At 38.8% G+C, this 25,472-nt stretch overlaps 2 protein-coding genes across 2 annotated transcripts; both read right to left on the reverse strand.

The window, feature by feature from the left end:
* Nucleotides 1–9,332, reverse strand: LOC112554649. Its single transcript, XM_025222578.1, has 9 exons — nt 9,120–9,332; nt 8,035–8,277; nt 7,559–7,688; nt 5,258–5,379; nt 4,688–4,758; nt 4,282–4,315; nt 3,381–3,550; nt 1,669–1,767; nt 1–1,207 (listed from the first exon to the last, which is right to left on the reverse strand). Exons 2-9 carry the CDS (start codon nt 8,222–8,224, stop codon nt 1,085–1,087), a joined length of 939 nt encoding a protein of 312 aa, XP_025078363.1. The 5' UTR covers nt 8,225–8,277; nt 9,120–9,332; the 3' UTR covers nt 1–1,084.
* Nucleotides 9,333–20,579: 11,247 nt separating this feature from the next.
* LOC112554367 (serine/threonine-protein phosphatase 6 regulatory ankyrin repeat subunit A-like) lies at nt 20,580–23,653 on the reverse strand. Its single transcript, XM_025222123.1, has 3 exons — nt 23,620–23,653; nt 22,259–22,471; nt 20,580–21,727 (listed from the first exon to the last, which is right to left on the reverse strand). The coding sequence occupies exons 1-3, from the start codon at nt 23,651–23,653 to the stop codon at nt 20,580–20,582; spliced, it is 1,395 nt and encodes a 464-aa protein (XP_025077908.1).
* Between the last annotated feature and the right edge of the window lie 1,819 nt (nt 23,654–25,472).

Below are 25,472 nucleotides of genomic sequence, written 5' to 3' on the forward strand. Positions count from 1 at the left end.
GTAATGAAACAAATGCGGCAATTTAAATTTGAAATACACAGTACAGACTAATTTTTATGACTTGGTGGTCAGTTATATTTTTTTACTTAAGTAAAGTGGTCCGCGGTCCGAAATACTTTGAGAACCACTGGTTTACACCAACGCACTTTATTAATTATTTATTAATTTATTTACATTTTAAAATTTCAAAAATATCTCTTTTACAATTATAATATTACACACAGTTTAATAGACACACATTAGACAACACAAATTAAAGCTATTAAAGACAGATGGAAGATATTACACCACTGTAATACATGCATATCGTGCAAAGCAGATTATATAGTTAGTTTATTCTTTGCTACTCCTCGAGGAACAAAGTGCCGCAACAATACCTCGCCAGCGGACACGGTTTAGGGCAGCCCCCTTCAGTTGGTCCCTGTGGTTAATGAGATTAATAATCTGGTGAAAAATACTGTGCAATATACTCATAAGCAAACAGTATGCAGGTATGTAACAAACAAATGTAAGAGATGTGTACACAATGTGCAAATCAGGATAAGGACGCCACGACCTTTGACCTCACAGGCGGTTTGTGTTGCGGGGTACAGCGAGAAGAACGCCACTTCTGGTGATCACGCAAGCGTGTCAACCTTATTATATACGCGGCACATCACCCCCTAGCGGCACAGAAGACAACCAGTAAAAGATGCTGCTGTTACCAAGAAAGGAAATGGCTGAAAGTATCACCACCCAATTTATGCGCCGAAAAATGGCAAAATAGCAAGACACACACACTCTCTCTCTCTTTACAAACAAAAGAAATAGAACAATACATTAGAATATTCTTTCCTTAGACAATAAAAAGTGAAAACGCGTAAGTATGCAAATACAAACCACATTAACATATATATATATATCCATATTATCCCTTGCCATGGGTATAGAACATAAATTTACCGGGATTGTCAAAGCTAGTAGTAACGGATGATATCGCTTCAGCAAGCCATGTTAACACACTATACTGTGAGTCTCCATGAAGAGGAAATTCTTCTTCGTGTTATAACAATAAACAAAAGTACGACTGTTTCTGACAGACACATCAGTACCACCGCTCCACTTGGGATCCTTCACATCGGAAATCACATTTTAATGATGTTTTGTCGAGAAGATCTGCTTCTTTGGGAAGAAGAGGAGTTTTTTCATCCACCTGCCTTTCTGGCGCCTGAAAAAAGATAATAATGGCAACAACAGCAATAGTAAATGCAAGTAATCGTAAAATTGCTCTTGCTATTAAAAGAGTTTGCATGTTAAGTGTCTATCAAGTTTCGTTCTCCTTTTTTTTTTATTAAAAAATATGCTTAACGTTGAATTGACAAACGAATTTGTATGTCGATAGAATTGGTAGCGAGTAGTTGTATGACTATTTGTAAGACTTTGAATTTATTAATTCTAAAGTATATGTCTAAGGTATATGTTATTCCTCTGATGTTTTATCATTTAATGCGTGTATCGTGTAAAAAGTCTAAATGGTCAAATAAATAAAGTGTCTCTGTACGGCACCAAAAGAAACTGAACACACATTTTCCTAATGTTACGCTAAAAGACCGGTGAAAATCTCTGCATTTGTTTTTTTTTTTCTCCAGTGAAATTTTTAATACTGAGAGAATCAAAGAATATGTTTACTTTCAGATTTTGGGAAGAATCATCATGACCAGCAGAACAGTTAGCAGACTGACCACTAGCAGTATTTCTTTCATCAGAACTTTGCTTTGGAGAATTCATCTGCAATATTTTAACAGATTTTCTCAATTTCTCAATTGTTTTCTTTAATTTTAGTTACAGTCTGTGAGGAATAAAGTGGTTTTCTGGATATGTACACTTCTTTGATAATATATCGGACAAACCAAGCCTCTTATGTTATTACAAACTGCTTAATGGAAGCGTCGCTGTTGTGATTTAGTTGTGATCAATTTTCTTATTCAAAACCCTTAAAAACTTGAGAACTGTGTAAAGGGATGAACACTGCTTATGACAAATTTCATAGACAGATTAGACATGAAATGTCAATTCATCGCAGATGAAATAAAAAGAGCAATATCTGCCAAAGAGGTCAAGGCAAGTTTGAAAGACAGAAAAGACACGTAACACATCTGAAACAACCTAAACATAAAAGTGGTGGCAGTGACAAACTGCCTCTCTGCATTCGACCCTGCCCACCGCCATCTTAATAGTAAAAACTTGACAACAAATGTCGCAGATATTAGCAATAAGACTTGAATTAGTTGATTGTATGCTTAGAGTGATCAAATATTCTAACATAATGATTGTATTTCTTTGCAATTGGCTTGTAGTTTCTGTGGATAGAAGTTTGTAGTTTGTTTTTGTTTGCTTTTCCTTTCTCTCTTCATAGTCCACCTTTGGTTACAGAGAACTAGGATGTCGTTAAACTCAGGGTTTACTTGACGCCCTAACACTTTCTGAGCTGTTAACAGTATCACCTCTTTCATGTTTCCAGTAAGAGTATCAATATCACAGTCCACCGGATTCAGTGCGACGAATAAAGGTGAGATCATCAGTTTTTGGTAATGTCATTAGTCTTTGATATGATATGCCTTTTTGCTGTCGGACTGTGTCATATCCTCCGCCAGGGTCCGGCATTGTTTAGTCTAGTCATTCTAGATCAACTTCCTTTCTTCATTTTCTACCCATCCTGTTATTATATGGTTATTACTTCTTTGTGTTTGGAATTTTCTTCGGCTGTTTTCTTTCCTTCTTTAAAGTCCTTCTTTGGTCATGTAAATCTTGGATACCCTTTGTGTTCAGCTTATTTCTTCTTCCTTTGACGCCTGAGCACTTCCTGTGCTATTTCAATACTGGTGGGAGAGTTAATAATTTCATTGGTAGAATTAGTTGTACAAAGTATGTGAAACAGTGTAGCGACGAAAATGTCAGTAGTGATGAGAGAATTAGTTTATAGGCAGCTGTCTCTACGTAAGAGTTTGCATGTTACTATGCTCAAAAAAAGGTTTTACCATGTTTCACACATTTCCATGACAATTCCAGACTATAAAATCAGTTAAAGTCACCTCGTAACCTTCCACAGCTCTCTTCAGTATCAGTTGGATGAAGTGAAGGAAATACACCGAGTCGTCCGAGTATCGAACCGCCAAATATCCTTTCTTTCGGCTTTACACGTTCCGTTGCTATTTCCCGCTAGGTTATTATCTCCCCTCACTTATTGTTTTATAACCAAAAAATGCATCTTGGACCTTACATTCTGACGACACAAATGGGCATACAACTGAAATATTTGTAATATTTTATTATTTTCCTTTACTATCCTAGTGAGAAGAAAATTTTCATAAACCTTAAATTATTAAGAATGAGATGATTACCTCTCTGCATATTCTCCGTAAAATTTTCATCTGCCCAATGGTTATCTTGTCCTTCAAATTTATGAAATCTTCATCCGTAAGGCTTTTCAGTAGATGAAGGTTCATAAGATCTTCATCCACAATGACAGCTAGGGTCTTTGGAGTCAATCCTTTGAGCTTTTTTTTTAGTTCTAGAAATGACAATTTGTTGACAAGTCTTGATGAAACAAATGTAAAGTACCATAAACAGGATACTCCATATAAACTAATAATTTTATTTAACCACTGTACCATAGTGGAATTTTTGAAAACCACGAAATACAGTTTTATACTGCATTTTCCATCTATCTAAAAGTTAGATACAACCACAGATGGTTTTGTCCTACGTTCATTTTTTATGTTAAAAGCATCTGTCATATTTTATATTTTGATCAGCAACATCAATAACAAATTCAGCAAATTCTTTTCTCCATAGAATGTTTAGCACATAACCATCAGCAAAAGTGATATCCACAAATTCCAAAACATCTTCAAAATGTAGATAAACAGAAAAGAAAAAGAATAGAATGTGTACAACTATTTTTTATAAAAAGAATAACAGAAGAACATTATAAAAACCATTATCTTTATCTCTCTTTCAACTTGTGGTTGTTTTTGTTTCTTATAAAACTTTATATAGCTGAAACGTGTTTCTTTTAGATTTTTGTTATTTCTGTTTCTTGTATAAACTAACAGTGGAATCTACAATTAACAATATAAAGATATGTATGATGTGATACTAAAAGACATTTCCAGAAATCATTTACATCAAAATTCTTTAGAGTTAACTTTTACACCCAGAAGCCCGTGGCTTAGTAAAAGTTCTTAAAACTCGACTCATTTTCCTTTTCGTTCAAATAGCTCATTAAATACTCAAACCCACTCTCTTCTTCTTCTTTTTCTTCAGTAATCGATTTCTGAAACAAACATAGGTATAGACTTATTAGGCTCCTAATTTCTTAATACAAAATAATGCGTGCTTAGGGATCAAGTTATCGGTTCAAAGTGTGTCTGAGACTGAGGTAACAAGCATATGAGTATCTGATTTATCGGCGGGTGTAAGTAAATGACTGGCATCCACAACCGTTAGCACGATTTACACACACTGAACTTTAAAACAACTAGCTATGAAGATCTTTATCATCGTCTCTCGTTACTTTGTCCGTTTCTTGTGAACACGATGAGTGTTCCACAAGACGAAAATATAAAAGTTCCGACGAGAAGAAAGCACTGGTTCATATCCACAATTATTTATTGTAGACCATAAACTAGGTAACGGCTTCCCTTACCTCTGCTTTGTCGTTCTGGGGAAAGCGGCTAAACAGATATGTCCTCTGGCAAAATATATTGTAAATAATACCTGCATTAGAAAAACGTGAGCTTAAATTCCTCAGAAAACGATAGTTCATCTGATCTACACTAAACCTTATTCGTTGTTCTTACTAGGGACGTACTACACTAATGAAGGAAACTTTTGGATATGGTGTCAACAATTCATTATTAAATTCTCATTCCAGTAAATGAAAATAACATACTTTAAAAATATTTTCTGGAATATTTTCTGCAATTACGTCAGTAAGAGATGGTAGATGTTGACGGCCATAGCGTATAGTCTCATTCATTCTCATGTCTTATCGCAGCATCCTCATCAACCTCAAGGTAACACTAGTGCTAATACTGTACTTTTTGCCCTGATGTATCTTTTGCTGTTCATCGCTGTTACTTTAAACTTTCTGTACATATGTATTACTCTGGTAACATCGCGAATGAAAGACAACACACCACCGTGCATTATAAGCTCATTCCTTGTCACAGAATAACGATGCAGAGAAAGAAGTTGTTGAAGTGAGGTTACTTACAGGCAGCAAACGTGAAGAAACTAAGACAAAGAACACCTCCTGCAATGGCTGTCAACAGGTTCCCTTTGCGTTCTTCTGCTACCGAGGTGCAGTTACCGTCTTTTGTTAAACATTCTGCAAACCTATATTAAGCACGTGACATTGCGTTTACGGTAGTGTAAATGTCGTACATATTTGTATAATAATGCGATAAAACTGTTAAAGAGAATAGTTACATTCATTATAAGTTTCTTCATGATTAGTTATTTTGCTATTTAACCCCCCCCCCCCCTCAAATAACCGTACAATATTTTCTATTACTATTATAGAGCAGTATGAACAGCGACCTAACTGGTGAATATTTATTTCATACCAGAGGCAAAAATTATTTATTAATGTTATAAACTAATTTTGTATTTTATTAATAATACCTTTTTAACAGTTCTGTTTTATAATCATGTAATAAATTATTATAATTAAAGCAATAAACAGTTACAATTAAGTAATAACCATAAACAATTTCCTTTTATTTTAATTTTACTAGTTATAATTGTGTGATTTCTTGTGATTTATTATTCCTACTAATTATAGTGGTTCATGAATGAACTGCTGAGCTTTTATTTCTTGTTTTCCTTTTGATTTGGGTTTCTCCCAAATTAATTTCAGTATTAGCATTTCTTCATCCGAAGAATTATCGGAGCAATAACCATAGAATTGACTTAATCTGAGACATTGTGCTGCTGCTGTAGTGATCACAAGAACTCATGCGTCATAAAACAAAGGGAGACTAGTGAGTATTGCTTGGCAGTGCAGTTATTTCCCCTGCTTTTGCGTTCGATGTTCAAATCAATTTAACTTTATTATCTCACGAGGAGAAATTACAAGACGTGGTAAAACAACTGGCTTATAATAAAAACTTATAATAAAAACTTAATAACAACTAAATTCCACTCAAACTATCATCTCACACAAACACATACAGTCCATGTAAATACACAACTAAATAAGAAACATCACTAAAACTATATTCACAAAAACACACACCCACACACTCACAAATCCTTACAACACTTGTTCAGTAAGACAACAGACTTGTTTATAAAACTATTCCTGGGCAGTGGAAGCTCTAGGAACATTTAAACGTCTCTTGGACGGAAGAAGGTTATAATACTGAGCTAACACATGTGTACTATCTCTCACAATCACTCTCGCTTTCCGTACTACTCTTCTTTCATACAACTCACTCAGACATTCCTTCTTCTCCCCAATCACCCTCCCACTCACACTCACAACTCTATCTAACACATTCCTATTACTAGCTCTCAATCCTCCATACCAACATAAAAATCCAAATGTCAACACAGACTCAAGAAAACATCTATAAAAAGCACTTAAAACCTTTTTGTTGACATTCAGGGAACGGAGTTTTTGTAAACAGTACAATCTAGATTGACATTTCTTGTGAATAACCTCTGTGTTGGTGTTAAAAGTGAGTTTGTCGTCAATCACAGTTCCTAAATATTTGTACTGATCAACCCGTTCAACCCTGGCACCTTCAATGTATAGGTCAGGGATAACAGTGCTCTTGCGTCTGAAATCAATCACCAGCTCTTTTGTTTTCTTTACATTTAGATCAAGATAGTTTTCTTTGCACCATTTATTAAATTTATCTACTGCATCAACATAGGCAGAGTGTGAGTTTGAGAGGTCTAGGAGAGCAGTATCATCAGAGTATTTTATCAAGAGAGACGAATCAGTGCCACGACAGTCATTGGTATAGAGGGTGAAGATTACAGGCGAGAGACATGTACCCTGAGGGCTCCCAACAGATGTCACAACGGGTACCCCTAGAAGCGCCGTTCTTGCCTACGCGTCCCGGATCTCAAACTTCTTAAAATGTAGTGGAGAAAATCATTTTTCATTCGCTAAATCTTTGTCATAAAACACCAACTTTTTCACTTGCAAAAGGAAATGTCTGTGTGTGTGTGAGAGAGAGAGAGAGAGAGAGAGAGAGAGAGAAAGAATACCTATATCTTAATAACATGGGCGGTGTATTTATTATATTGTTTTTGTTTTACTGTATGCGTATACTTTTGTATCTGTTGTCGTGATTTAATCTTTCTTTTCGTGTCTTCGATCAAATTTTTTCATATGAACTAAATATTGCATTTGTTATGAACATTAATATTGGAGTTATAAGAAATTGATTTCTATAGCGACAAATAGATATTTCGTGTGTATGGCTACAAGAATTTTCATTAACATTAGCTTTACTTCTCATCATTAATCAGTCTGGAAGAAATTGACTTTCGCCTCTCCTACCTTGGGTTTATGCCACTGTAGACCAGCCAGGCTATTGCAAGGATCAGAGGACGACGAAAAAAGGTAAAAGACGACAATGAACAATATTTGTTGATAATCCAGCTAGCATGTACAGCCGTCCAGTGGGTATCTGAAAACATGCAGGCACACCCACAAGACCACACACACACACACACCTATGTAGATATATTTTGTGTTGTACTTCCTATGTGTATCGATCTTTCCATTGTTACAGCATCATCGTCATCGTCGTCGTCAACATCATCAAATAGAAAAAAATCTGCATCTTGAAAATTACGTTTATTGTGCAATCGTTTGAAAGTGGGAGCCAGAGCTTTTTAAAACTACCAGGGAGAAGTCCTTCGGGGCAATAATACTATGCAATTTGAAACGATATCCAATTTTTATCTATAATTTTAAATATTTTATCTTCCAATAAACAAAATAAATCACATAGCAGATAGTGGTAAACTTACCAAAAACAAAAATTAGAAAGGCTGGAGAAAATGCTAGTGACAAGGTGTATACAAAGCGCACGCATCCCCCATTGCAAGGACAGCAGAATAGTTCATCGCCCCATAGGTAGCCCGCAAACCCCAGAACTACAAAGGTGAATATGGAAGCTTGTCTGCTGATCCAAGCAGCGATGTCGTTGAACGTATTCATCGTTTTCAGGGTTTTATTTGAACAGCATGCGTGTCCACGTGATGTTGACAAACCTGAAAGAATGGGCAAACAGTATTCCATTAAAAAATCTTGCTTCCACAATGAAGCTCTTCTTTAGGTTGTGTAAAACATGTAAGTTCATAGAAACATGTTCACAAACGTGCTAATTTTTGCGTTGTGACTTTTTTTATGAGCTTAAAATAAATTTGTGGTGACAGTAATATTTGTTTAGGCACATGTATTCGATTGAAGCCTAGATTTTTACTGTCATACTGTCATGAAACAACCTGGTTCAAGACCAGAAAAACAGGTCCGCAGCGAGGTAGGATAGGTGGGCAACTTTCAGCAAAGCAAACAGTCGAGATAAGATTTTTTCCATTTTTACGAATTGACATGTCACAATGTTTGATTAATGATATCCAGGCCCAGAGATATAAGTGTTTGCGGCTATAGCGAGGCAGTTTCTTCAGTATAATATCAATAGTTTCAGGACCGGATAGTTTTTTATAGGGTCCGTGATTAGAGGGGGACATAGTTTAGGTTAGAGGTTTAGTCAGGGCCTTTTTCCTGATATACTAGTAGAGACTACCGTCTCTGAGAGCAGAAAACAATTTTAATGAAGCAAACATCATTATCATTATGACAGGAAGCTACAGCGAAAGCGAGAGAGACAAAGTGATAGAAGGAGAAGCAAAATGATGGACCTAAGCCGTATTCATAACTTACAAGTTTACTTTAATACTTTCTAAGTGGGTTATGTGCATATGAACTAATTATTTATTCGATCATTATACCACATCTTCCAGAAGTGTGGTCCTCAAGAATGCCACAAGGCAGACTCACCGCAGGCAATTCAACTAAAGTATAACGAGGGTAGCTGAATAGATCATCTTACCTTCCGCAGGTGCAAAGGTAGAGGTAGACAGCCGTCGTCTTCTTTAGTCCATGAACAGAACTGTGATTACTAGTGCTTACCAGAACGCTGTGTCCATCATGTGATTTAGAGGAAAGAGGATCCCCTTTTCTTCCAAGCTGTAGGCGTTTAACCCTCCCCCTGTCATGACGTCACTGATGTCAACTCCCCCCTCCACAAAGAGCGCTAGAAGTCATCTGTAAGAGGAAGCCTATGGAAACTGGGGAAATCACAAATTGCTTGTTTATCCTACTCAAGTAATGGGGTTAGACGACAGGGGATCTACTCAGTTCTAAAAATAATTATCCTACTGTCATGGCAGTTACACCACTTCATACACAATGGCCTTGGATTTATGGCTGTTTGTAAACCTTTCAGCTGACGAGGGGGAAGTGTAAAGAAACACTGGGGCGAGTCCCACATCCTTAGATACTGTCACGCGCTCTTTCCTTAGACATACAACAAACATCTGAACGGGGATTCCCCTACTGTAGTAAAAGAACTCAACTGGATTATTACTGTATTAGTGCCTCTTTCATTCTTTTTTTGTATGGGGTGGAAGCATTCTTTTCTTTTAGCACTTTTTTTTCCTTTCCTTTTAAGCCAGTACTAAGATATAATATAGAAAGCATTTTCAAATGGTCGCATAGACTATTCAACACAGTAAATAATCTCCAAAATATCAGCCAGGTCTGATCACACACACACAATTATTTAAAGATTAAAAATCGCTTACCGATTATTATCCCTAATTTTACGCTCCCGCGATCTCTTGTTCTTCCACACAATTCCTATGAAAAGGCTTAGCCCCTATGTTCTGTAATGTTCGGACATCCAGCAAGAAGAGTTTTTCAACGTTCGACTCCTGGTCTAGGTCCGTTGAAACCACTATTAATATACTATATTATAAATATTATAAACGACGTTCTTGGTATCATGCAAATTTGTTACGGGAGAGTAGCTCCCATTTTCCCTGTAAGGCAGGAAAGATTCACATATATTTAAGCAGTCATCAGTGAAGTTATTTTGAATTGCAGGCGACATATAAGAGCGCTTGCCAGCTTTGAGAAAAATATGAGACATGACCGCAGGAAGGTTAAAACAGCAGTTAGTTTCAGTACGGAATACGTCCAGACAAAGCGTTTCTTATTCAGTTGGTAAATGGTATTTAAAAAAAAAAAAAACAACGTTAAAGATGAGGAAATTACACGTTGCTTCAGTTAACCTTTATTGCAAGTGCAGATAAAACAATGAGAGTAAACAAGATTTACAACACCAAGTTACAAACACATCATCATCGTCGTGTCGTCGAAATCATCAGCAGCAGCAAAATCGACAAAAAAAAAAGGATAATGCTTGTCAAAATAGAAGGAGATAGATATTTGTAGCAATGTAACTCAGGGACATAGTTTTACACGTTACTTCAAGTTAGCTTTCATTGCCAAGTGCAGAAAAAACACTCAGAGTGAGAAGTTTTTCATCAAGTTAGAAAAACATGATCATCAAAATCAACAAATCAACGCATTCAGGGAAGGAGTTTGCCAAATGATTCAAGTAATGTATAAAAATATAGTAAAATATTCTTTCTTTTTAAAGTTTACCTCCTCTTGGCTTCTGACATGTACTGCCGCGGGGATGTCTAGAAGCAGACGTGGCGCGCCGCCTAGCCGCGCCAGGGGAGGCAACTGCAGTAAGTTAGTACTGCGCAGCATGGGAAGGGAGTTCGCACTCAGTTTATCATGACTTGTTGCTCTCCATCGTTGCTTTGTCTTCAACTAACAGTCTCCAAATAAAATTCCGTTGTTATTTCCATGTTTTAAGGCTGTTGCGATAAATATGATAAATAATTGTTTATCGTCAAGGTTAAAAAGTAGATGAGTTAGAATTATTTGAGCAGAGTGAGTGTGGATTCAATTCTCTCTGTCTGTAAGCACCCATCCCACCGTCAAGTATTTCTTCGTGTTGTTCCTCTGTTACAGTACGTTGCCTCAGGATGGTTTGAATGCTGTGAGGCATTCTCTTCATATCTTTACAACTTACTGCCCCGAGGCGGTACAGCTTGGAAAGAATGGCCACGTCATTGCGGAGTAAAGACTTGCACTGGAGAAAGGTAAAGGGCGCATTCGGACACGAGAGGGCAGCTCCACATCTCACAAGAACGTCCACGACCTTTTCACGGACCTCCCTCTCCTCGGGACACGAGGCGTAGGTCAGCGGGGTTGCGGCCCATGTTGTCCTCCACCAGGACGTTGGCCCGCAAGCGACCAGCTGCTCAATGAAGGCATAGTCCAGATTCGCAGCAACATCAGCGGGGTTCCTCCCTGCCAATCTCTCGCATTGGATCCACCAGAGGTTGCTGCAGCAAAAGGACACGCACGACAGCTTTAAAGTGTTGCTAAGCTGCGTGTGATTAAGCAGCAGTGCAGATCAATTTCCTCGTGGCAAAACTGGAATCAAAGAATGTGAAGACGCCTTGAACCTAGATTATTAAAATTGTTTGTCACCTTGGCAAGTTGACATCAGCACCAAACTAAGGAAGATCTTTTAAAGCTTTCTCGTTCAGATTCTGGACTGCGGTATGAAAGGCAGTGGCCTGAACCGTCGGGTATGTCAGAAGGCGTTTGTGCTGCTTTTCAAGAGAGTAAATCAGACAGGTCAATGCTGCGCTTAACTGCCAGGTGCAAAAGCAGTCCCCACGCTGATGATCTCACCGTCATAGCGAGCTCCGTATGAGGGGAAGCAGCAGATGGGAACATAGGTAATGTCCAGACACAAGCACAGCCCGCAGGAAACTCTCTAACGACCGTCACGCATTGCGCCTTGCTGTTGGCTTTGGCTGCCTCCAAGCTGAGGGTCCGCGCCTGACTTCACCAGCAGTTTGGCTATAACGGCGGCAGGACGCGTGGCTCTGACGAGGGCAAAGTGTAAAGGAGTCAAGCGAAGCGTCGGTTCTGCAAAGGTGGTGAACTCGCCCAGCATTGACATCAGCCCCACAATCAGGCCAGCCAAGCTCCACGCACCTGCGGGTCTCACTGAGAGCCGCGAAGTGCAGGCCGTGAGTCCGTCCTTGTTCTGGGCGGTGACTAACTTCTTGCGGTCGTTCGTCCTGACACAGAAGCAAAAGGAGGGAAACCATTGTCGAGGCAGAGCCTGAGCAGCGGCCAGCATGAGGGTAGTGTATGTGTCTTGGCTTGTCCCTTGCGTGAACATCAGCTGCCTTCTTCTGGAACAACATTCTGGCCAGGATCCTTCTGGCCGAAGAGACAGGCCAGGTGTTGCGGGGGGGGGGGTAGCCAGGTGTATGGCTCCGTGCAGCACCAAGGGATGTATAGTTGTGTTGGCACAATGACCAAGGAATACATCCAGCTTTTACGTGTATTGGAGCGTGGATCGAAGTCTTCTAGGAAAGAGTAGTCTGAAATTTTTAAAAAAAGCAGTGAAATGAGTCGTGCTAAAATTGCAAAGGGTTTATGGTAATAAGCATCACACAGCATAATACGTAGTTCAAGTAATAATGTGTTTAAAACTACGAATGCATGTGTCCTAACTTTTAAAAAAAGTACATTTAACCTACCGAGACCCAAAATGTATTCCAAACTGTATATGTTTCTGCCTAGGACATGTTTCACGGACTTTTCTAGGCAAAAATTGACCATGCTCGTTTCGATTTTCATTCCTTTTCTTTAATCACAGTATGCCAGTATGTATGTAAACATTACAAATGCATATCTCATTAGCCTATTCTCATTAGCAAAACCTGCTGTTATAGCTCCCTTACTGTCATGCGCATTTGCTTAAAGAGTTAAAGAATCGAATCCTTTTTCCAAATAAATAACCGCGCTGTTCGGGTCCTCTTTTTCTTCTTGTCTTTTTACACTTATAGCAGTGAGGGTGAGGACAAGACTACTAAATTTGTGAAACAAATATAAACGTATGTTGAGGTCCTTATGCATACCATCATCCTCCAATATTCTCTGACAGTCTACTTCTTCGTTGTCAGTGTCGCTCCAGTCGTTGCTTCTCTCACATCCGCAAGGGCGATTCTGCTGCAATTCTTCGCCGCAGAGCGTGCCCAATATGCTGACCTCGGAAGCACCCTCAGGGGTTATTCTGAATATTCTGCTTTGCAGTTATCCGTAAATCTTGCAAGGGGCCTTTCACAAGAGTCAAGGTCTGCAGGAAAAAGGCATATTAAGTCTTTACTCTTCCGTCGAAGATATAAATTGGGGGAAAAGACACGCTTACACGTCTGATTATTATCAGTTGTAAAGAAGTTGATCGAAAACAATAAACAGGTCAAGTCTTCATTATTTAAATAAAGGAGACTTGTCAGTCGGTTATAGCGGTTGTTTAGTCAGGACTAGAAGGGCACTAGCTTGCGCACGAGCAATGCAAGCGAACCCTGACATTTTCCCTGATTACTAAAGTATACAACTTTTGTTATGTATTGTTCTACACATCTCGGTATTTTACACATTACGAAAACATGATTTTTTTTAGTGTAATTAATTAGTGACAGTGTCAACAAAACAAGACTTGCATCATACAAGTTGAAGAGAAATTGTTGCTGTTTGGCATGGTAGACAATGCCAATATTAGTACCACAATTTCTCTTTCATATTTTAGATTACCTGACCAAGAGACCTATTTACTAATCATATACATTGAGATGTTTTATATATAATAGTGAGAGACACAAACATTTTCTATACAGAGTTAATTAATATTGTATTTTAACATGCAAAAAAAAAAGAATTATTTACAACACCTTGGTTTTTGCCTCTAGCCGAGTGTACATATTTTTGAGGGCACTATATACTATTAATAAGATGCAATCATTGCAACTTCTGTCTCTTCGATCCTCATGTATACAAACACATCACATAAAGAAATCATTAATACTTCATTTCCTGCAGTGGTGACAAAATCTTTACCATGACCGACTGCAACAAATGCCTACATATTTTTCCATTGTTTTGCTGGCAGAAAATATTGAGCACCAAGAAAATTATTGTTTATGCTCAACAAACTCATCTGCTGACAAATAGCTCTGAGTCGCTAAATCAGAAACGGCAAGCAACCCACGAGGGTTGCAAGATGGTTATTGGATGTATCACGTGACTGAAAACGACCCCCGAATGGCAGGATATTTTACAGTAACGTACTGAGACCTTTGCCTGCTCCCATTACACAATGACATATCAAAAATATTTTACTGTGACTTATTGAGGATATGCTATTAGTCTGGTGTGCACGACACGTGATGTTCATATTTCTGCAATTCACTAACCATTTATATTTTTATTGAAGAATTGAAGGTAAAAAAAGTTTTACGTACCTCTGTAAATGCGGAAAACAAATTTTGCCTTCATTCTACGGGTGTCCTGTACACAAGTGAAACTGCCCTTATCTAAACATTGTAGCACTCTAGTAGTGTACAAAGTAGAATGTCTTTGTTGCGGGATGGATGATTCTAGAATGTTCGAAGGTAGGGAAAATAAGTAGTGGGGCTGACAGTGGCGTGGACCTTTTTTGTGAATTTGAAGAGAAGAGAAGGCAGATCAGCCGCCGAGAGAAAATGAATTAAAACCAGTGTGGAAATTCCATCTTTGTGTTGTTTCTGGTACGACAGGCCCACTCTACGTAGCCATCGACTCAGCACTGAAGTGTTGGTTACACACACATTAGAATACAAGCAAATGTTTTTGTCCTTTTGTTTCTGGATTGCCATAATTTATTTGAAGCATTGACATGGGTATAGATCTCACTTCAGACTTTCTTTAAAAAAATAAAATTATATTATTTCTTTTTCTGATGCCCTTTCCACCATGAGCATCACAACCACAAATTTTAAAAATAGAAACAAAATTTACCAGCGAATATGCTTAATAGAAAGGGATATAAATTGACGAAGAAGGTTCTCCTCCAAAAATTAAACTGAATATTGACCACAACAGTTGAAAAAGGTCTCTGCTTGCACGTGCCCCCACTTGTAAGTTAATAACCTCAAAGTAATGTGGATTTTATGTAAGAGGGAAGATCTACTCTGCAATAATATGAAAAAGCTTTGCTGTAAAAGTTTCTCATGAGGATCCATAATATTCAAAGGAAAAGTTAGCTATAAGTAGATTTCTATCTTAAAATTACTTGCCTTTTTTCTAGATCTTTCTCTGGAGTGTATCACTGTTTTTTTTTCTTTCCTCTGTAGGTAGTGACTGTGACACGCGTGCCTTCTGCACAGAAAAATCTCGTTGACTGCTGCGGCAAAGCGTGGTTTGACCCTTAACTAACCTGTCACGTGACTTATGCCAGCTGATTGGTTGGTTTGTTCATTAGTGCTGCCAGCTTAGGGCGATTACTCAATATGTGGGAAGGGAGGGGATGGTGAAGAGCGAGGAGGAGGAAGCCAGAGTACTCGAAGGAACTACCCGACGCTTCCCCCACCCCTGCCTGACCTGGATGCCCATGAGGCGCTGATTGGTTGACGTAAGTTCATCAGCTCACCTTTAGCCGTCCTGACGTAATGGCAGCCCCGCACGGGCTATCCAGCAGGGCCAAGAGTTATGTAACTGTTAATCAAACGCATTTGAACGCCTGAAGAAACCGCCAATCTTCTTGTCAGCATTCTGCCCCAGCAACAAAGAAAGATTGGGGACATCTGGATCCCATGTCATTAGTATCGGGGAGGCATATGACAAATCAGCCTGGGTCCACGGGAATAATGCAAAACGGCAAAATGAAATCATCAAACACATTTTTGAAATATCATTATGATCAGAATTTTAGAAAGTATAAAGAAATGAGAATGATAATGTAAACATATAAATGATTTTAAATTTCATACAACACATTCTTATTTGGAAAATCCTCTCATTGATAAATTAATGGGATAGGATTATAATAATCATAAGAAATTATCCATCAACCCAAAGCTTACACAAGCGCTTTTACATCGCTTATTGTGTAGTAACCTTGAAAGGGATTCGAAAGTGCTAACACTTAGGGTTGAATGTGGCTGGTGGACAAGCGATGGACTGGCTTACGCAAGAAAATGCTAACCATTATATACCGCTTCCATCTGACACTGTTTATAGTATCTACATCCCTTTATACCTTCATCTACTGCTTTACGTTCTACTCTTGTACCTCATCTTTATGTTGTTTGGTGTGTCTGTACGTTTTTCACAGGTATCTCACTTAACTTGCTTCGGTAGTCTGGGATCTATGCATATTGTTTTCTTTTGTTTTTTCTTTTTTGACTGTAATTTTTTTTCCCAAATTATATGAGAATCTCCATGTTCTAAAGTCCATGTTTTCTAAATGCTGAGAAGGTTACCTGTGTCGTTGTATATTCAAAACCATATACTGCCTTTATTTACAGCATGACAGTTTAACTTCCAAACATAAAGGAGAAAAATAAAAATCTAATAAAGCTAAAACATTTAGGGGGGGGGGGGAGGAATAACAAAGTGGTTAAATATTATCAGGAATTGTCTGAGTAGGTTTGTTTCTCAACTGTTTGAATTTTTGTTATCTTTATCAAGATGCATCTTGAGGAACTTGTTTACAAGTAAATCACACTGGAAAAGGAAACACGCACGAGTTGACTTTTTCTGTTCATTTATTCCTCCTGGTCTTTCCGTTACATTCTGACTCTTTCTGTTGAAGATGAAGTTAATTTACACCAGATGCAACGATGTCTTTTAATTATAATAATTTATATTTTTGATATAGAGTCGGTTATTAGCAGTGATATTGTGTGGGATAACCGTTACCGACAACCCAGGTTCTTAGTTGTAACACACACACACATGCACACAAACAAAAAGAATAGACAGAAATGGGAGACAGACGCGCAAGTTAAATAGACATTAAAGGATTTTCGTTTCGCTGAAATCTTTATGAGGTTCACACAGCATAATCATTTTCTTTCAATGGAAAGCAAAAGAGAAATCGGATTGGTTCACAAGTCCTTTATTTTCCAAGACATGAGCTGTAATATTGTGTCAAATAAAAATGAAGCTTTTAAAATAATACTCAAACTAATAACCTGAGCATTTTGACTAAGTGCTTAGACGTCACACTTAACAACTCATTCAAACTTGCAGAGGAGAAACTAACCAAAGGGACGTAAGACACATAAAAAAAGGTTTTGCTTGTTATCTCCCATTCTTCAGTGTTTTGTTTATTACCTGATCCGCACTGAAAAATTGTTTTCTTAATATATATATAATAAAGTCTTTAAAAGAAGACAGAAGAAATCAATGTTTATTCCCTTACTGATATTGTTTATTTTAATCGATCTGTTTTTGTTTTCTTTAGCAAGATAATCCCTACGCTACGGAGACGGTGCTCGGTACTTACTCTAATCTAACCTACTTGCAGTTTAACATTGTCTCGGCTGCTTTGGGCCCTCATTCATTTTACCTTTACCTGTCATCAGTTTTAGGCTTTGAGTTATTCTGCCTGTCACAATAAGCTTTATGCAGCCCTTCATAGTGTTTAAAAGTTGTTGAATTAGCGCCAGAACAAGTTTCGTGGCTGGCAATGAGTGAAGAGGAGAGTTGGCTTAGCACGGAAGTATCAAGGTCAGTTTTTCTCTTCAGTGAGAAGTTTACAAAAAAAAATAAAAAAATCAGCGCCCAGGCCAGCCAACACTCACTACATTGGTGACAGGAGCTTCACTGTAAGTAAGCGATTAAGAAAAAGGTAGTCAAAAGTAATTTGAATCGATGAGAAACCAGCAAGGCGTGAAAAATGGACTAGATAAATGACATATATAAAATGTGCCTTTCTAACGGTGCTGAAAAAAGTCCTTTTGTACCATTTATAGCATGAAGATCAAGATGGAGAGACTCAAAAACAGTATAATCTCTCTCTCTCCCCCCTCTCTCTCTCTCTTACATACACAATCCTCGATCTTTTCTCACTTTTGTTTCAACAGCCAGTTTAAAATGCCTGGCAACCAATTCACTCAACACACGAAGTCACCATAGAAGACGTTCGATAATGATAAATGCAGTAATATAAGCGTCATCACTGTGATATTTAAAGAGATTCCAACCCTACACCACGATAAAACATAATCACTAAAATAAATCCAAAACAAAACAAAACAAAACAAAAACAAAAAACAAAACGAAAAGCAAAACAAAGAATGACAACAGTCATGATGTTGAGTCACATACATGTAGTTACCAACGAATTAAGGGAGCTAACTTTCTAACCCGCTTTCGTCTAAAATCCAAATCAAAGTGTGTTAGAATAGATATTAAATATTTTTATTTCTCCCTTTCGGGAATTTCTTTTGTCTATCGGTGGCAACACTACTTTAATAAAACATTAACACAATTTATACTAACGAGCATAAACTGGCAAATCACATGCAATCTCTCTGGCAATAATTAAAAATCTGTACACATCCAAAACTGGTAATGAAAATGCGGCATGTCTGTTTGATGCTGTTATTTGTTCTAATTTGAGTTTTCTTTTATCATTATTATTGTTTCTCCCTATTTTCCAAATCTTTAATTATGGTTTAATGTGTTTTCAGGGGAGACTATTACACCACCTCTCCTCCTCCCCCACTCAGGGAGGTCTGCCTGACAGATGGGCGAGTCTGTACGACGAAGATTCTTCTTATTGACGATAACAATACACACACGAGTTGTACAGGTGTAAATCACTGTAGTCCAGGTGCTGCTTTCAAACATTCCAATAGACAGCGGGCCGCACGAGACAAAGTTTGTTGAAAACTGTTAAATTTTGCAAGACCTTCTAGTCTCTTTATAAAATACCTGACAGTATCTCCGCAAGATAACAGGCGTTTAAAGTATGTTGTCATTCTAAAATATAGGCTGTCTTGTTGAAAGGTCCACCTGAAATAAAATAGTGTTCAATGAACTTATTTAAGATATAAAAAAATACTCAAGGTAATAACTTGGGTATTAGGATTCTGTACACAAAGGCCACACTAAACACACTAAAGAGGAGAGAAGCAGTTTATACTTCACTGCCTATTTTCAGGTAGGCGATGCCGATGTTACTTTTGTTACTTCAGAATGTGACATATGTTACATAATGTTTGCTCTAGACAAACACCTTTCTCACATTTGTCATGCTGCATACTATAAGCTAAGGACAATCGGCTGCACTCGCCATATTCTGTCCATCTCAACAAGCCGAGATCTCATCTTCTCATTTGTTCTGTCTCAACGAGACTACTGCAACTCTCTTCTTGCTGGCTGTCCACAGAGTCTCATTGGTAAGTTTCAGAATGTTCAGAACTAAGCAAGTGTGAACATGACACACCACTTCTTCCCTCTCTTCGTCAGATGGCAGTCACACGTGAAGGGGGAGGGGTAGCGAGGGAGTTTATTCCATGGGATGGCACACAAACCGCTAAACAATATTTGTGATTATATCCCAGAGAGATCATTTAATGGACCTAATAATTTAAGACCTTTAATGGTGGGGAGAAGCGCTATATAAATAAGCATTATTATTATTATTACTATTATTATTAAAAGATGCCTAAGCATAAAACATCTACCATCTTACTTTTATTGGGTAGTCCCCTGTTTGCGTGCGTGCGTGCGTGCGTGCGTGCGTGCGTGCGTGTATTTCTCCAATCATTTTTTCTCTTTTATTTACATGTGATTAAACTTCTTATTGGTACCGTTCATTTCGTCTTTGTTGTTGTCTACGTTCATCAAAGACTTGCTAGGTACGCCATGTGCCGCCTGTGCTGAGCAAGTGTGTGTGTGTGTGTTCGTGTGTCTGTATGTTCGTGTGTGTGAAACGGGAGACAAACTCAGAAGTTAAATAGACATGAAAAGATTTTGTTTCGCTAAAACCATTATGAGGATGACACAGTATAAAAATTTGCTTTCAATGGAAAAAAGCGAAAAGGGTTTGTTTACAAGTCCTTTATTTTACAAGAACGATGCAATAATGTATCGAATTAAAATGATTTCATTGTAAGACATAAACTCACTGCTGTTACATGCTGCCCATAGGTCCAGTATCTTTTCTACGGCTTCAGCGGACATGTAAGTAAATTCTCTTCACATCCCTCAAGTTCAATCAAGTTAGTGTATTTCAGTCTCACCGCGAGAATCCCTGATGGCAAGATGGTAGTCTTTAAAGAAATCCGCTGGCATGATGGCCCAACCCTGTCCACGCGCAAAGGGGGCTGCAAGGCGGGGCGGGGAGTCGGCCTAGCTACACCACTGGCATGGCTGATGGCCCAAATACAACAACAGCTAAGCACAACAACTGCAGCAACCAACATCTACCAACAATAATCAACAGCTACTACCAACAAGAAACATCAATAATCATCAAAAACAATCAACAAAAACGGAAAAACAGTGGCACGCACTCTGTTTAAAGAAAACAGCGAGATCTGTGATATCTGTCGGCGCAGTGAAGCAGGAAACACTAGTCGACTGAAGTAGACACTGTGGTTCTGTTGACCAGAGCAACATGCAGCGGGGTTCCTCCCTGCCAATCTCTCGCATTGAGATCCACCAGAGGTTGCTGCAGCAAAAGGGACACGCAGCTTTTAAAGCGGTTGCTAAGCTGCGGTGTGCTTAAGCAGCAGATGCAGATCAATTTCCTCGTGGCAAACTGGGAATCAAAGAGGATGTGAAGAGCCGTTGAACCTAGATTATTAAAATTGTTTGTCACCTTGGCGTTGACATCAGCACCCAAACTAAGGAAGATCTTTAAAGCTTTCTCGTTCAGATTCTGGACTGCGGTATGAAGAGGCAGGTGGCCTGAACCGTCGGGTATGTTCAGAAGCGGTTTGTGCTGCTTTTCAGAGAGTAAATCAGACAGGTCAATGCTGCGCTTAACTGCCAGGTGCAAAGCAGTCCCCACGCTGATGATCTCACCGTCATACCGAGCTCCGTATGAGGGAAGCAGCAGATGGGAACATAGGTAAATGTCCAGACACAAGCACAGCCCGCAGGAACACTCTCTAACGACCGTCACGCATTGCGCCTTGCTGTTGGCTTTGGCTGCCTCCAAGCTGAGGTCCGCGCCTGACTTCACCAGCAGTTTGGCTATAACGGCGGCAGGACGCGTGGCTCTGACGAGGGCAAAGTGTAAAGGAGTCAAGGCGAAGCGTCGGTTCTGCAAAGTGGTGAACTGCCCAGCATTGACATCAGCCCCCACATCCACCAGCAGCTCCACGACCTGCGGGTCTTCACTGAGAGCCGCGAAGTGCAGGGCCGTGAGTCCGTCCTTGTTCTGGGCGGTGACTAACTTCTTGCGGTCGTCTTCGTCCTGACACAGAAGCAAAAGGAGGGAAACCATTGTCGAGGCAGAGCCTGAGGCAGCGGCCAGCATGAGGGTAGTGTTGTCTTGGCTGTCCCTTGCGTGAACATCAGCTGCCTTCTTCTGGAACAACATTCTGGCCAGATCCTTCTGGCCGAAGAGACAGGCCAGGTGTTGCGGGTAGCAGGTGTATGGCTCCGTGCAGCACCAAGGGATGTAAGTTGTGTTGGCAACAAATGACCAAGGAATATCATCCAGCTTTACGTGTATTTGGGAGCGTGGATCGAAGTCTTCTAGGAAAGAGTAGTCTGAAATTTTTTTTAAAAAAAGCAGTGAATGAGTCGTGCTAATTGCAAAGGGTTTATGGTAATAAGCATCACACAGCATAATACGTAGTTCAAAGTAACTAATGTGTTTAAAACTACGAATGCATGTGTCCTAACTTTTAAAAAAAGTACATTTAACCTACCGAGACCCAAAATGTATTCCAAATACTGTATATGTTTCTGCCTAGGACATGTTTCACGGACTTTTCTAGCAAAAATTGACCATTCGTTTTCGATTTTCATTCCTTTTCTTTAATCACAGTATGCCAGTATGTTATGTAAACAATTACAATGCATATCTCATTAGCCTATTCTCATTAGCAAAACCTGCTGTTATAGCCTCCCTTACTGTCATGCGCATTTGCTTAAAGAGTTAAAGAATCGAATCCTTTTCCAAATAAATAACCGGCTGTCGGTCTCTCTTTCTTCTTGTCTTTTTACACTTATAGCAGGAGGACAAGACTACAAATTTGTGAAACAAATATAAACGTATGTTGAGGTCCTTATGCATACCATCATCCTCCAATATTCTCTGACAGTCTACTTCTTCGTTGTCAGTGTCGCTCCAGTCGTTGCTTCTCTCACATCCGCAAGGCGATTCTGCTGCAATTCTTCGCCGCAGAGCGTCAATATGCTGACCTCGGACACCCTCGGGGTTATTCTGAATATATTCTGCATTTGCAGTTATCCGTAAATCTTGCAAGGGGCCTTTCACAAAGTCAAGGTCTGCAGGAAAAAGGTCATATTTAAGTCTTTACTCTTCCGTCGAAGATATAAATTGGGGAAAAGACACGCTTACACGTCTGATTATTATCAGTTGTAAAGAATTGATCGAAAACAATAAACAGGTCAAGTCTTCATTATTTAAATAAAGGAGACTTGTCAGTCGGTATAGCGGTGTTTAGTCAGGACTAGAAGGGCACTAGCTGCGCACGAGCAATGCAAGCGAACCCTGACATTTTCCTGATTACTAAAGTATACAACTTTGTTATGTATGTTCTACACATCTCGGTATTTTACACATTACGAAACATGATTTTTTTTAGTGTAATTAGTGACAGTGTCAACAAAACAAGACTTGCATCATACAAGTTGAAGAGAAATTGTTGCTGTTTGGCATGGTAGACAATGCAATATTAGTACCAGAATTTCTCTTCATATTTTAGATTACCTGACCAAGAGACCTATTTACTAATCCATATACATTGAGATGTTTTATATATAGTGAGCAGACACAAACATTTTCTATACAGAGTTAATTAATATGTATTTTAACATGCAAAAAAAAAAAGAACTTATTTACAACACCTTGGTTTTGCCTCTATGCCGAGTGTACATATTTTAGAGGGCACTATATACTATTAATAAGATGCAATCATTGCAACTTCTGTCTCTTCGATCCTCATGTATACAAACACATCACATAAAGAATACATTAATACTTCATTTCCTGCAGTGGTGACAAAAATCTTTACCATGACCGACTGCAAACAAATGCTACATTATTTCCATTGTTTTGCTGGCAGAAAATATTGAGCACCAAGAAAATTATTGTTTTATTGCTCAACAAACTCATCTGCTGACAAGATAGCTCTGAGTCGCTAAATCAGAAACGGCAGCAACCCACGAGGGTTGCAAGATGGTGGATGTATCACGTGACTGAAAACGACCCAATGGCAGGATATTTTACAGTAACGTACTGAGACCTTTGCCTGCTTCCCATTACACAATGACATATCAAAAATATTTTACTGTGACTTATTGAGGATATGCTATTAGTCTGGTGTGCACGACACGTGATGTTCATATTTCTGCAATTCACTAACCATTTATATTTTTATTGAAGAATTGAAGGTAAAAAAAGTTTTACGTACCTCTGTAAATGCGGAAAACAAATTTTGCCTTCATTCTTACGGGTGGTCCTGTACACAAGTGAAACTGCCCTTATCTGAAACACATGTAGCACTCTAGTAGTGTACAAAGTAGAATGTCTTTGTTGCGGGGATGGATGATTCTAGAATGTTCGAAGGTAGGGAAAATAAGTAGTGGGGCTGACAGTGGCGTGGGACCTTTTTTGTGAATTTGGAAGAGAGAGAGAAGGCAGATCAGCCGCCGAGAGAAAATGAATTAAAAACCAGTGTGGAAATTCCATCTTTGTGTTGTTTCTGGTACGACAGCCCACTCTACGTAGCCATCAGACACTGAAGTGTTGGTTACACACACATTAGAATACAAGCAAATGTTTTTGTCCTATTTGTTTCTGGATTGCCATAATTTATTTTGAAGCATTGACATGGTATAGATCTCACGTCAGTACTTCTTTTAAAAAAATAAAATTATATTATTTCTTTTTCTGATGCCCTTTCCACCATGAGCAGCACAACCACAAATTTTAAAATAGAAACAAATTTACCAGCGAATATGCTAATAAAAGGGATATAAATTGACGAAAGAAGGTTCTCCTCCAATAAAAATTAAAATGAATATTGACCACAACAGTTGAAAAAGGTCTCTGCTTGCACGTGCCCCCACTTGTAAGTTAATACCTCAAAGTAATGTGGTATTTATGTAAGAGGGAAGATCTACTCTGCAATAATATGAAAAAAGCTTTGCTGTAAAAGTTCTCATGAGGATCCTAATATTCAAAGGAAGTTAGCTATAAGTAGATTTCTATCTTAAAATTACTTGCCTTTTTTCTAGATCTTTCTCTGGAGTGTATCACTGTTTTTCCTTTCCTCTGTAGGTAGTGACTGTGACACGCGTGCCTTCTGCACAGAAAAATCTCGTTGACTGCTGCGGCAAAGCGTGGTTTGACCCTTAACTAACCTGTCACGTGACTTATGCCAGCTGATTGGTTGGTTTGTTCATTAGTGCTGCCAGCTTAGGGCGATTACTCAATATGTGGGAAGGGAGGGGATGGTGAAGAGCGAGGAGGAGGAAGCCAGAGTACTCGAAGGAACTACCCGACGCTTCCCCCACCCCTGCCTGACCTGGATGCCCATGAGGCGCTGATTGGTTGACGTAAGTTCATCAGCTCACCTTTAGCCGTCCTGACGTAATGGCAGCCCCGCACGGGCTATCCAGCAGGGCCAAGAGTTATGTAACTGTTAATCAAACGCATTTGAACGCCTGAAGAAACCGCCAATCTTCTTGTCAGCATTCTGCCCCAGCAACAAAGAAAGATTGGGGACATCTGGATCCCATGTCATTAGTATCGGGGAGGCATATGACAAATCAGCCTGGGTCCACGGGAATAATGCAAAACGGCAAAATGAAATCATCAAACACATTTTTTGAAATATCATTATGATCAAGAATTTTAGAAAGTATAAGAAATGAGAATGATAATGTAAACATATAAATGATTTTAAATTTCATACAACACATTCTTATTTGGAAAATCCTCTCATTGATAAATTAATGGGATAGGATTAATAATAATCATAAGAAATTATCCATCAACCCAAAGCTTACACAAGCGCTTTTACATCGGCTTATTGTGTAGTAACCTTGAAAGGGATTCGAAAGTGCTAACACTTAGGGTTGAATGTGGCTGGTGGACAAGCGATGGACTGCTTACGCAAGAAAATGCTAACCATTATATACCGCTTCCATCTGACACTGTTTATAGTATCTACATCCCTTTATACCTTCATCTACTGCTTTACGTTCTACTCTTGTACCTCATCTTTATGTTGTTCGGTGTGTCTGTACGTTTTTCACAGGT

The sequence above is a fragment of the Pomacea canaliculata genome, linkage group LG13, assembly GCF_003073045.1.
Source record: "Pomacea canaliculata isolate SZHN2017 linkage group LG13, ASM307304v1, whole genome shotgun sequence".
In the NCBI taxonomy this organism is placed as follows: Eukaryota; Metazoa; Mollusca; class Gastropoda; order Architaenioglossa; family Ampullariidae; genus Pomacea; species Pomacea canaliculata.